This window comes from Indicator indicator, chromosome 15 (genome assembly GCF_027791375.1).
Source record: "Indicator indicator isolate 239-I01 chromosome 15, UM_Iind_1.1, whole genome shotgun sequence".
NCBI classification, from domain to species: domain Eukaryota; kingdom Metazoa; phylum Chordata; class Aves; order Piciformes; family Indicatoridae; genus Indicator; species Indicator indicator.
This window is the reverse complement of record NC_072024.1, coordinates 10710748-10723843: the sequence shown is the minus strand read 5'-3', so window position 1 is coordinate 10723843 and position 13096 is coordinate 10710748. Positions and strand designations below refer to the sequence as shown.

Sequence of the window (13096 nt, the reverse complement as noted above, 5' to 3'; positions counted from 1 at the left end):
CAAAATTCAGATTATGGTGTTTTAAACCATATTTAGATTCCTTATCCAAAGCAGAATGAGGTCTTTACCACCTTCATCCATGATACTTCCTCATCTTCATTAACAGTGACAAAATTTAATCTCACCTCTTCCTCCAGCCTCCTTGCAGGAACTCACAAGCACACCTGCCCCTATGGTCTGCTACCTATTGGCTCCAATAGAGATGCCCTCTTGCTAACTCCTGCTTTCCAGAACAAGGTCTTTTGAAACAGAATGCCTTTGAATATGACACCATCAGACTCTGACCTCCCCGCTATCAGACAGAGTGAATTATGTGATCCCATCTCGTATCTTATCCTGCTACATCATCCTTTTCTGATTTCCTGCCCTCTCTGTCTACCTCTGTTGGATTTTTCAAGCAAGTTTTTTGAAGGAAGCCCCTTTTTGTCTCTGTTGATATTTCACAGCCATTTGAGACATCTTTTTCTTCTTTTACCTCTTCATTAATAATTCTGAAACAGACAGCACAACTCAAATTTGCCTCCTGAACTACTTATCCATGTAAACTTCAACCAGATCGACACGCTTTTCTCTGCGACTATCTACAACCCCAAAACCACACTTACTATCAATGTTAACCACATTTCTTTGTCACTCACACCTATAATCTGTGGATCAGCAATTACTTCTTTGCACACACAGCATGTGTACCTTGCCATGTCCTTCCCCACTGAGTTTTTTTGATAGTATTTTTTCATATCAAGAGCAAACAACTAGACTACCACCACTAGACTACTATCCTTTTCACCACAGATGACTCTGCAGAGACCTCCTTGCAGCCATATCACACATCCCCCATGAATCTGCATGCTCTCCTCCCACTCCTCAGTCTTTGTTCATACTATCACGACTGCCTTGTCCTTCCCAACTCATCTAATCCAGTTTATTTCTGCCCTTTCTAATCTATCATCACTTTTAGCAAGTTATTGTACACATACCTACATAAGGCTTCCTCCCACGGTATCACTGGGCTTGGACTGAAAGGTACCCAGTCCATTTAAGTTACCTCAGGTCTATTTCTTTTGTCATCCGTGCGAGACTCAATCCTGTACGCGTCCTGAACAGCCAGAACACCGCATACTCGTAGGAGGAAAGCCCAGAGAAAACGGGGAGAAGGGAGCTGTTGAGGAAAAGCCTGAACGGTGGCGGGGCGAAGAGGGAGCCTCAGTACGGCCCACTCGCAGCCCGTTCCTAGCACCGGACTGATAGCTCACGGATTGCGATCTCTCCCCAAGGCAGCCCGACCTCGCCACCGGCTCCGGGCGGAGCGCTGTGGGGCGCTAGACTGAGCAGAAGTTACAGAACAGCGGCACTGAGTCCCTCACACTGGGCTCGGGCCGCCCCGGTTCTCGCCGCCTCCCGCTGCGGACACGGGCCCGACAAGCGGCGGCGGCACTCAACGGGCGCCCCAGTTCCCCAGCACAGGCCGCTCCACTGGAAGCCCCACCGCTGCCTTCCCCTCGCAGCGCGGCCCAGCCCTCCTGCACTTACCGGGCGCCGCGGAAAGCAGCCGGGCGGGGGAGGCAGGGAGCGGCGCCCCGGGCTCCTCCTGCCGGGCCGCCACTGCCTGCACGCCGGAAGCACCGGCCTCCGTGTGCCGTCACTTCCGCCGGGCGGGGCTGGAGCCGCCGGGACGGGACGAGTCGGACCAGTGACCTGGGCCAAGGAAGCAATCAAAACACTTGGGAAACCACTTGGGGGGAAGATCGGCCCAGGGGCGCAGGACAGTTCCAAGGTGCCGGGTCAGCACTGGACTGTGGCGGCCTTGCGGCCGGACCGCGGCCCGTGCTGGGGCTAGGGCTCGGGCTCGGGCTCGGGCTCGATGCCAGCGCCCGGCTCCGCTGTGGAGGAAGGGACCGCCGCGGCCTGTGCCCCGCCACGGGCAGAGGCCGCCGCACTCCCGACCTGCCCCGCGCTCACCTCCCCCAGTATCCCAGCGTGCCGCGCGGCCCGGCACTGGGGTAAAGGTCGCGGGGCGGCACTGGCTCGGTGCGGACGGAGAGTCTCGATCCCATTTTTCACCCGGCCCTGCCGCCATGGGGGAGCAGTCGCAGCGCATCAGCCCCGTGAAGAACTTCTTCGCTGGCGGCTTTGGGGGTGTCTGCCTGGTGTTCGTGGGGCACCCACTGGACACCATCAAGGTGAGGCGGCAGTGGGGATGGGGAAGCGGCCGGGGCACAGTGCTGTAGGGGATGGGGGCAGCCGTGGGAGACAGGCTACGCTTCCCGGTGGGCCCCGCGCGGGGAACGGCAAGGCTTCCTGCGGGAAGGCGGGCTGGAGGGGACCGGACTACGCGTCCCGGCGGGCGCTGCGGAAGAGCCAAGGGAAGACGGCGCTTCCCGACGGGCATCGTGGCGGGCGGGGCTTAGAGTTCCGGCGTGCCTCGGGGCGCCCTCTGCTGGCTGGGCGGCCTTCAGCTACAGCTGCAGCTTTACACCAACCTCACCCTAACAGGTATATACGTTAACTATTAAATACGTTAAAGTTGAATCTCTTTTGCAAAGGGCAAAAATAATGTTAATCTCTCTGCCAATACTGTAAAGCCAACTCACAAAGCTTGACTCTGTAATAAGCGTACAGAAGTGTTCTTTAAATCAAAATTCAGATAGTAATATTTAATAAGATAATGTTTTCCTATTCCATTTCACTAGGTCAGACTGCAGACCCAGCCTAAGCCACAGCCTGGTCAGGCTCCACTTTATTCTGGGACCTTTGACTGCTTCAGAAAGACTCTTGTTAAAGAGGTACTGTGTTATCATGTCATTTCTGATGCCTGCCAAAAATATAATTTGTTCCTGTGTGTTGCAGGAATGGAATCATGTGGGAATGCTCCCCCCTGAAGACTATACAATTCTTGGATTATCGGTCAAATTGATTCTAACTAAAATTTTTAAGCAAATCACAAAATTTAGGGAATGCTTTGCATCCACATACTCCAGGTGCATGTTTCTGTTTTGTTAAGAAAGGCTTTTAGTTCAAATAGCATGGTATTAATACCTAAAATTATACACTGGAGAGAATGTTGGCAGTTGTTTGATGGCTTTGTTGTTGTAGCTGGTGGAATTTTGCTGTCTTTGGTGTTTGGGGTTGTCTTTGGAAATCCGAAAATTCATAGTGACTTTTGTTGATGCAAGCATTATTTTTACTTTTTTTCTGTAATGTGTTATGCCATCTACGAGAAAGTAGAGGAGTATTAATTAACAGGGTTTTTTCTGAGAACAGATAGTCATTGAAATTATTTGGTTCAGCCTTCTTCAGGAGGTGGACAGTGGTTTTCACTCCTGAATCAGCCATATCATGTGATTGAACAAAAGTTTATTTTATTTTTAGAAAGGCATACCACCTTGGTTTGAAGACTTTAAGTGACATAGAATCCAGTTTTCTACTTCGTAAGTTTTCCTAACAGCTGTTTAGCATTTGGAAACAATGGCTATAAAGTCCAACTATTTGTTTACTAGTCTGAGGTCTAATTTCTAACTACTGGATCTTCTTGGGTGACTCTCTGTTAAGTGAAAGATCTGCCTCGTATCTGAAATCTGCTTTCATCTTGGAATTAACAGGTTGTTATATAACCAAAGTAAATCTTGCTTCTCTAGTCTCTCCCACAAAGTGCTGAAATGCTTTTCTAGCTCTGAATCCCTTGCGGGTTTTAACACCCCTGCTGAAGTGCAGACGTCAGAGCTGAACCATAATAATAGCCTTGTGATGTGAAGTTCAAAAGCAAAACTGCCTCTCTACTCCTACTCAATACTCATCAGTTTCTATAAGAAAAACTATTAAACCTCTCTGCCAAGCCTTTTGTTTCCCACTTCTCATGGGAAGATTGAGCAGGAGTGTCTAATCTTTGTCAGCCCGATACAATTTCATTAAATTCAGTTGCGTCTGTAAGTGTACAGACGTGTACCAGGATACACTGATTGATTGAGGTGGGGGAAGGAAGGGACAGGCAGAGCAGGAAATATTTCATTTCTGTATCTAGCCTTTATCTAAAAAGACAACTCTTCGTTTTATTAGAAGTTCATTTCAAAGGCAAGGCAAATGAAATAATTTGGGATCTGTATTAGGTGTTTTCCATGTGTGTAGTCTGATGAGGGAAAACATCAGGAATGTAAAATTTTATGGTGAAAAGGCTTTGACTTAGGGAAGGAAAGAAAAAATAATTTTCTCTTGAACTTGTTCCAAATTGTGTTCATGTGGGGAGTGAAGTAGTTCAGGTTAGTCTCTTTGGCTGTTCGTTTAACTAAAGAGGAAATTCTATCAGTGTTCTCAGACTCAGTGTCAGGATTTTATGCCAATGCATATGCTGCCTGTTAGTTAAAAGACGGTTTTGTATGTGCCTGAGAGAAAACTTTTAACATACCGTGTTTGGAGTATTACTCAGGTGGCTTTTAACTTCCTCATGCTTGAGGTGTAAGCACAGGATGTACAGTATTGGAACAGAAGGGTATAAATGGTGCCAGTGTTTTCCGAGAAAGGGTGCTTTCCTTTGCTACAGGCTCTGAGCCTCAGCTAAACGTGTATAATTGCAAATGAACATTGGACCCTGTTACTCCTCTGATTAATCTGATATCTAACTGATACTATGCTATATTTTTTTTATTTCTCACTAAGTTAAACTATATGCAAAGCCTATGCAAATCCAAATAATTCTTGTGGTAATGTTTCTTGCAGGGAGTCCGAGGCTTATACAGAGGAATGGCAGCTCCTATTATCGGAGTGACACCCATGTATGCTATATGCTTCTTTGGGTTTGGCTTGGGAAAAAGGCTCCAACAGAGAAAACCTGATGACGTTTTGACGTGAGTTTCTGGGTTAATCGTTTGGGAAAGGCACCCCAAGGCTCTTGCAGCCTGCTGTATTGTCACACGTTAAGTTGTGGTGTAAATTTTCCCCTTCTCCTAGGTTATAAATACAGTTCTTAAAATAAAACACTTGTGTGTTTTAGTGCTTCTGGAAGCGTGGGACTGATAGCACAGGCTAAAAACAGACAGCGTGTGGGCAGGTGCTATGCAATTCCCTTTCTACGCAAGAAAGAGTCATTAAGGAACAATTAATTCCATTTTAGATGAGTACAGTGTGAATTATATAATGGTTGCTTGCCAACAGTCTTGCTGCTAACAAAAACTATGGGGAGAAATAAATTAGCGGTCAAGCAGTCCCGACAACATTCACAGTCCTGATTTTCTTTTCCTTGTTAGTCGTTACTCCTATTGTGTCCTTGCATTAGGATATAATAATAATAGCCATAGAAATGTTTTATTATTAATTTCTAAGAGGAGATGTTTATGAGTAGCCCTACTCTCAGACATATATCTATCCTTCTGGAAAAGATACGGGGAGCCAAGAAAACAAACTGACTTACACATGAAGAAAAACCCCCACCCTTAAAGTACTCCCTTAACTTCTTTGCTGAATTGTGATTTATAGCTAAGTGGGAACAGACCTGTAGCTTAGCAACATTTTATTCTATTATTTGTGCAACATGTCAGAGCCCTATCAGAAAGCAGGAATCCATTGTGTTGAGCCAAGCGTGGTGGGGTGGGGAGGTGCAGTTTCTCTTGGAGCTTTGCCTGTGCAGGGGCTGCCCAGGTGTGAGGGCACCTGGCTGTACAGCTGCCATGACATGGGGCAGGTTCCCTCTGCTCGAGCTGCTCAGAGGGAGGCAGTGCCTGGTGCTGGAGCACTGCTAGCTTACCCTCTGATTTGCCATGGTAGTGTTCTCATGTACACAACGCTGAAGGGTTAGATAGGGGAAGAATAAGGATTGGAGAATGCAAGAAAACACATTGGCAGTGGGGCTTCTCTCCAGCAGCTTTACCACCACAATGCCTTGTGTTTTATGCACAAACCAGGAGGAGGTTTTGAAGAGCAAGCTGGAGAAGTTCAGCATAGTTTTTTTAGACTTTATGCAGAAGTCTTCCCAGGCAGAGCAGTGGGAGAGAAAGACCAAAAGTCAAATAGATGATGGAATTGTCATGGTGCCCAACTGTGGTGTACCTTAGCTGCAGACTTCACACAGTAAGATAGAGTGTGCCTAGGATGTGAGGCCCCAAAAGAAAGGTCAAACAGCACCATAGATACTGGTTTGGGGTCAGGCAGGATGTTCCCCATGTTGAATTTGAGGGGAAGTTTTAGAAAGAAGGAGGAGGAGCAAAATTTGAGGAGCCTGTTCTGTCTTTTTGGGGCATGAATAATCCCAAAGTGAGTTAGAAAACTCAAAGCTTAGTTTGAGCAGTAGGGTCATGAAGGGTGGTGAGGGAGGTCTGAACGGTCTGGAAGATTTAAGGGGATTATAATTAATTTAAAGAAAGGTATGAGAATTGGAAAACCTGAATCGAATGCCATTTCTTGGGCAAGTGAAGAGGCGGAGATGTGGAAATTGAGATGTTAGGTCATCTTACTGGGGAGGGTAGCAGGAGGTTGGACATAAAAATAACTTTGTGATGGAGAAATTCAGCCTGTTTAAGGGATTTTTGTTATGGAGACTTTGCCCCATGAAAGCAGGTGCAGAATGTGTGGGATGGTGGCAGGTTGGTAGGCCGGACTTGATGATGGCAGAGGCTGAAAGAGTGAAGAACTGAGAGGTTACAGAAAGACAGCTCTTGGCTGCACAAGAGGAATACCTGTGGAAGTGGGGTCAACTGAGAAAAGTGGGAGACTGGAGGAGGAGCAGGCTGTTGGGAATAAAATTTAACGAGGAATGCTGTGGCAAATAACAAAAGTATGAGGAATACTGGAAAATACAACAAATGGGAAGAGCTGAATTATGGTTGCTGTGGGACCCAGTGCTTTGAATCCTAGAGATGTTGAATGTTTATGTCTATGCATTCAGGAGGCTCTTCCATACTGTGAAAGCAGTGGATATATTTCCAGTTCCACCGCCAGCCTTGTGCAAAACAGCACAACCTGGTGATAGAGAGACTTTCTGCCCTTCTTTCACTGTGTGCTATGTTGCATTAGGATCTCTTCTGATTCCTTGGGGCAGGTACCCACAGCTGTTTGCTGCTGGCATGTTGTCAGGAGTGTTCACAACAGTAATCATGGCTCCAGGAGAGAGAATCAAGTGCCTTTTACAGGTAAGGCATTGGATGGTGGTGATGGGAATTTAATTTCAAGGCTCTTGTCTTTCCATGCCAGGAAGTTCTCTGGTTAGTGTATTTAGTCTGTTCTGGTTTTTGACAGGACTGAGACAACTGTCATGTAATGCAACCGTGTCACGAAGAAGCATTATACAAACTCACCATGACAGTATAAGTACATACAGCATTCACTGCTCTGTTCATTTTGCAGAGCACAAACACACCATGTGGCATTATGTGAGGCATCAGTGAATGCCTCACTCCACTTCAAACTGTGCAAAAGTCCAGTTTTTCAGAATGAAACTTTTCTATTACTTTGACAGGTTCCCAGTACAAAACTAAGGCACACATTTCAAAATATAGGAAATAGTTTTCTGATTTTTGGGTGACTGATAGCTCTACACCTCCTACAGAGTTTTCAAAGTATTGTTGGAAAATATCAACATGGACAAATGAAAACACCATCTTTAGCAGAGATGGGAAGCTTTACTTGTTTCAGACTGTTGAATTCCAGTACAGGTGGTCACATGTTAGTTCTGACAGACATGATGTTATCAGGGGAGCTTTTATACACATAGAAATTGTTTGAATTTCACTAAACTATTTGAAGGCTACTTTTTGTCAGTGCAGGTTAGTTGCCTAACTGACTTCAGTTGTTTCAAACTTACACTGGGGAAAAAATAAGAGAGAATCCACCCTCTGCATGGAACAGTAAACATATGTTCAGCTTGAGTGTGAGAGAGCTGTCTGAGGAAGTGGCACAGGGGCTTTATATGCAGGATAGCCTATGGAACATGTATGTGCTTCTTCCTCTCTGGAAACATGCATGTGGCTTTCTAACAATGGACTGAATGATTGTTTACCAGCCAGAAACCTTCACTAGTCAGAAACTATCACTTCAATCCTTCAGATCCAGGCAGCTACAGGTGAAAACAAATACAGTGGCTCTTTGGACTGTGCAAAACAGCTGTACCGTGAGGCTGGGATTCGTGGTGTGTACAAGGGGACAGTGCTCACCCTCATGAGAGGTACGTGATGGAGAACTGATGCTGCTTTTCTGTGGGGTACTTTAAGATAAGGAGTCTGACATAGTGTCATAGATCTCGCTGTCCCTTTAGCCGATTGGAGATGCCGTGTCACTTTTTTTCCTGTTTTTCAGTCTGCAGAGCCACTCCAATGCCTCAAAGGGACTGAGAAATAAACATGAGATTCTCAGTGAGTGAGGAAGAGATTAGATTACAAGGATCAGAGGGATATAGGAAGTAATTAAGATCTGAAAATCCAAGAGGAATGAGAGACTTCAGGAGAGGAAGAGCAGAGGAAACAAAGAGAACAGAAAAATACGGAAGTGGGCATTTTTTTTAATTCTTTTTTTTTTTTTGAGTGCTTTGGTACTTTCTCTTTTGAAAAGTGTTAGGTTGTTCCCTGTCCTGAAGCAATGTTCTCCAAGGATAAGCTGAAATTTCTGTGTTTTGATATCTCAGTTTAGGATTTTTTTTCTATCCTCTGCTTCTCATAGAAGTGTAGCAGCTAGCAATGCAACTCTGACAGGGTCCCTAGACAGAGGCCAGTTCTCCAGTTCAGGCATGAGCTAATAATGGGCTGTGGGAGTACCTTAAAACACCCAATACAAAACCCATCAACTAGAATAAAAAAAACAGAATCATTAAAAAAAATAGCATGCAAACCTCTTGAAGTTCCTGAACTGTTGTGCTATGCAGCAATTAGGAAAGCTTAGAGCTGTCTCATCATTAGCTGATCTAGTCTGATTAGAAAGGCTGCTGACAGAAGCACTTGAGCTATCTTTGCAGTTCTTGCTTTTAGCACTTGCTGTCCCTGGGAAAGTTCAGGCTTTTCTGTCTAGAGCAACAGAAGATTTTATTTTGTTTGTAGAGGAGGTTCAGAAAAGGAATCTGGATGTACTTAGTGGTGTTGCTGAGCTGGCATGGGGCTGCTGTGCCTCTAGGCTTCATTTCATTTCCCACTACTCAGAGTCTTTGTTGTTTACCCACCAGACGTTCCAGCCAGCGGAATGTACTTCATGACGTATGAATGGCTGAAGAACATTCTGACCCCTGAGGGAAAGAGGTTAGTGAAATCTCACAGTCACCATTTTCTGGACTTCCCAAACACTGCTGATTAATGTCCCCAGTTATGAAGAGATTTAGAGCAGTATCATCAAAACAATTTAAAAAAAAAGAAGTTACTTGTCTTGTGAATAGAGCTGTTTCATTCTGGGATTAACAGAGAGCTGAAATAGTATTCTTGGTTCTCAGATTCTAGCCTTGGGTCTTACTAGTCAAGCCAACCTACTTGAAGTAGGTCTCTTCATTTTCAGCCCTGCGTGTGCAGAAAGAGCTGGGATTTTGTTGTTGGCATTTTGTTGTTATTGTTGGGGGAAAGTGTTGGTTTGGTTTTATGTTGTGGGTTGTTTTTGTTTCCTGAGCATTTTTTCCCTTTACTTTTTTTTGTTTCCTTTTTCCTCGCACCCCTTTCCAATCTTGCCACAGTGTGCGTGACCTCAGTGCGCCTAGGATCCTCTTTGCTGGGGGCCTGGCTGGGATCTTCAACTGGATGGTTGCCATTCCACCAGATGTGCTAAAATCCCGTTTCCAGACTGGTGAGTTGCTTGCCAGCTTGTCACAACCATACTTGGTGAGGTGGTCCTGGGAGAATGGGCTGGGCAGTGATGGAAGATGCCATCTGAGCATGGCATCTGTGAGGAGGCAAGTCTTGAACACTGCTTGAGACAAGTACATGAAAACCCCAGTGTGTTCCTAGCTTTTTAGCTGGTTTCCTCACAATTTTTTTACCAGGTCAGGCTGCACTTCTCTGTTTCTGCCTCCCTGATAATATAATGATCCTGATTTAAGATACCTGTTTTGAAACCTGAGCATAGAAGTCAATATACTAGGATCACTTGTTGTGGCTGCTTTATTAGAAATGTAATTTTTTGAGAGGTTGTGTTACATCACTTCAGACATAGCTGGATAAATTGTAGCCTGTACTACGTAAAATTTATAGTAACTGAGAGGTTTTGAGAGCATTGTTCTTAGAGTAGCAGCTCTTCTAAGCATCTGTGGCCTAAATAGAGTGAGGTTGGTCCCAAGCCTTGTATTTCAGCAGAATTTGGCAGGTTTTCAATTGGTTTCTCTGGGAATCCTTGTCAATCAATAGGATCATTTTCAGTTTCTTATAAACCAGCTTCATAAATTTTTATATCTGACCTTCTTGTCTCCTAATTGCAGTTCTTGGGAGAGCTGTGATCAGCAGTGGAAGTAACAGCTTAGACTTCCAACCCTAACAAAAGTTATTCTTTCTTCCCTGCCCCTCAATGACTTGATGTAAAGTCTTTGTGGTGATGGTGAGCACCTACCTTCTGTTTACTGAGTTGTCTCTCTTTTTGCTTGGTTTTGACTGAAACAGATAATTTTGCTAGGCAGATGCTGTCACAACATAGCTTAAGTGACTCTTGGTGTCGCAATATGAACCTGTTCCTGGTGTAGCAATATGAACGTGTTGAAAATCTTGAGCTGTTACACCCTTCAGCACTCCTGACTGTCTCACAGCTAATGTGGTTTGTGTCCCTTTCAGCTCCTCCAGGAAAATACCCAAATGGCTTCAGAGATGTGCTAAGAGAGCTCATCAGAGAGGAAGGAATTGCATCTCTCTATAAGGGCTTCACAGCTGTAATGATCAGGGCATTTCCTGCTAATGCGGTAAGTATGCTGGGAGTCCAGATGGGTTTTGGGGACCTGGCCATGCACAGCGAATGGCTGCAGTCTGTAGAGGAGATGACTGGCTGCTTACTCTTGTACTATTACAGTGGCATTCTTGTCACTGCACATACTTTTGGCTGTTGGTATCCACCTTCTAAATATGTACCTTGATCTAGGAGGAAGATCGCTTAAACCTTCCTTCGCAGCTTTGCATGAAAGCTGCTTCTTGAGTCTCTCTGATACTCTTTCTCTACTGATAATATATCCTCAAGCAGAAGACAGAAATGTGTAGATGAGTTTGGCCTGGCTTCCTCTTCCCCTTCAAAAAATAATGACCTTAACACAGCAGAAGTTCTGCCTTTGTGTGGAGGGATATAGTAGAATTCTTGTAGGTGGTCCAAGACCTTTTTTTCATTCTCTTCCTCCTTCCACATTAGCCATGTCAGGTGTTTATAGTGCTACATTTCAAAACACCTTGTTTGGAATAGGATTTTAGAATCCTTATTTGTTCTGTATGTTCTCTCTTTTCCAGGCATGTTTTCTTGGTTTTGAAGTTGCTATGAAGTTCCTTAACTGGATTGCACCAGGTGTATGAAGACTTAGGAAGTCTTTGGAAATTAGAGAGTAGAAGGAAGACACTGCAAGGCTGCCTCAAAGGAATAAATGAATGATCACTTGAAGTTTCAGAAATGATCACTTGCCTGATACAATGCCTTTTTGCCTTCTTCACATTCTTTAGGTGGTGCTATGTGCCAATCAGAGATGTAAGCCTTAGCTCTGAAACAGAGCTGATGAGGGATTAGAGGTGATCCACACCTGTCTTCTGAGCCAGTGTACCACAGCAGTAATTCTGCTAACAGACAGCTGACACTATTACACACACTACCTTAAGTACTTCCTCATGGAAGAAGGGGACACTTCTTTAAATGTAATTCTTCATTTACTGAAGAAACATGTAGCAACTAATGCTGAAAAACTTCCTTAAAATAATTGGTAGTGTGCACTTAACTCTCAGGGCATAAGTTAGCAGCTGCACGTACTAGTATCTACAAGCAATGCCAGAGAGCGTGCTCCTCTCTTGCAGTTTTTTTAGTTTGTGCTATTTCTGTTGACAGTGGGTTTCATCTTAAATGCAGCAAACAGAACTCAGCATAGGAGGCCAGAGCTAGGCTTTGGCGACTTGAGGAGTATTACAGATACTGTATCAGATCTTGCATGCCAATCTTTTCTGTGGACCTAGGAGGGAGAATGAATTGTGTTTAATGTTTCTACTGAGCAGCACTGAGGGAGCCAGGGGAAATGTGTTTGATTAACCTGAACTTTTCTCTGAAATCCCTTTCTCTCCCACTGAAGATGTACCAAGTGTGATTTCACAATTACAGCACCATTCATAGCAATCCACAGTACATTTGATTCATCAAATGCTGTCCTGGCATTCAATCCCTGACACTGACCGGAGAAAATTTAACACTGCTAATTTCTCTGAGATGAGGGAAATACATGAAGGGGACACTGGCTCTGCAGTTTTGTCTAACTCTATTCTTGCTCCTGTTTCTTGGTTTTCTCTTGAACCTAATCACATTTTTCATTTGAAAAACTACTAATGCTAAAAAGCAAAAAGCAACTTTAATTTCTTTTTGTTTTGATGCAGTGTTACTGGAACTCAATAAAGCTAGCTGCTGCTTGGCTAGAATGTGTGCTTTGGTTTATTTACTTTTGCATGTCCATGCTTGGTTAATTTTATTAAAGTTTTCCAGTTCTTAATTCTGAAATGTGGTTGGCAAGTAAGTTGTGCCATGCTGTCTTCAAGTGTTAACCCCTTGCCTTTTTAGCTTTTGGCTTTCTGGCATGAGTTCTGGTTAAGAATGTTCCACACATCACGTTTCTCATACAGTTCCTGCTAGGTGCTGTTTTGTAGATGCAACATTTCAAATATAGAGCCAGACACTAAATAGCACCTTGCCTTCAGAAAGTATTTTATGTTCTCCAGGTAGAGGCCTTGACACAGGTGATCTCAGGGAAAGTATCTGTCCTGATGGCTCACAGGAAAGGAGGCTGAATGTTTGTCCTTAGTCTGTAGCAGTCTGTACCCTAAGAGCACGGGCTTCACCTTGGCTTTTCATCTGCAGGGTCAGCCCTGAAAACTTTCCACAGAGTGCTGCTGCAGAAACCTTGAGTCCCACTTTTATTCCCAGTTCTTTGGAAGGACCAGAAGGGCACTTCCCTTCTCTAGAGTCCACCTCTTGTGTTTTACAGGGT

At 44.6% G+C, this 13096-nt stretch overlaps 2 protein-coding genes across 2 annotated transcripts in view; one reads left to right on the top strand and one right to left on the bottom strand.

The window, feature by feature from the left end:
- The window catches only part of ARIH2 (ariadne RBR E3 ubiquitin protein ligase 2), a 30981-nt gene extending 29413 nt beyond the window's left edge, over positions 1–1568 (bottom strand). The window contains exon 1 of the mRNA XM_054387198.1: positions 1531–1568. The gene's annotated coding sequence lies outside the window, so the exon portion shown is untranslated. The remainder of the gene's footprint in view (positions 1–1530) is intronic.
- A 458-nt stretch (positions 1569–2026) lies between these two features.
- On the top strand, positions 2027–11708 carry SLC25A20 (solute carrier family 25 member 20). Its single transcript, XM_054387269.1, has 9 exons — positions 2027–2180; positions 2691–2783; positions 4711–4838; positions 7025–7115; positions 8029–8146; positions 9134–9206; positions 9629–9738; positions 10713–10837; positions 11370–11708. The coding sequence occupies exons 1-9, from the start codon at positions 2076–2078 to the stop codon at positions 11430–11432; spliced, it is 906 nt and encodes a 301-aa protein (XP_054243244.1). The 5' UTR covers positions 2027–2075; the 3' UTR covers positions 11433–11708.
- The last annotated feature ends 1388 nt before the right edge of the window (positions 11709–13096 follow it).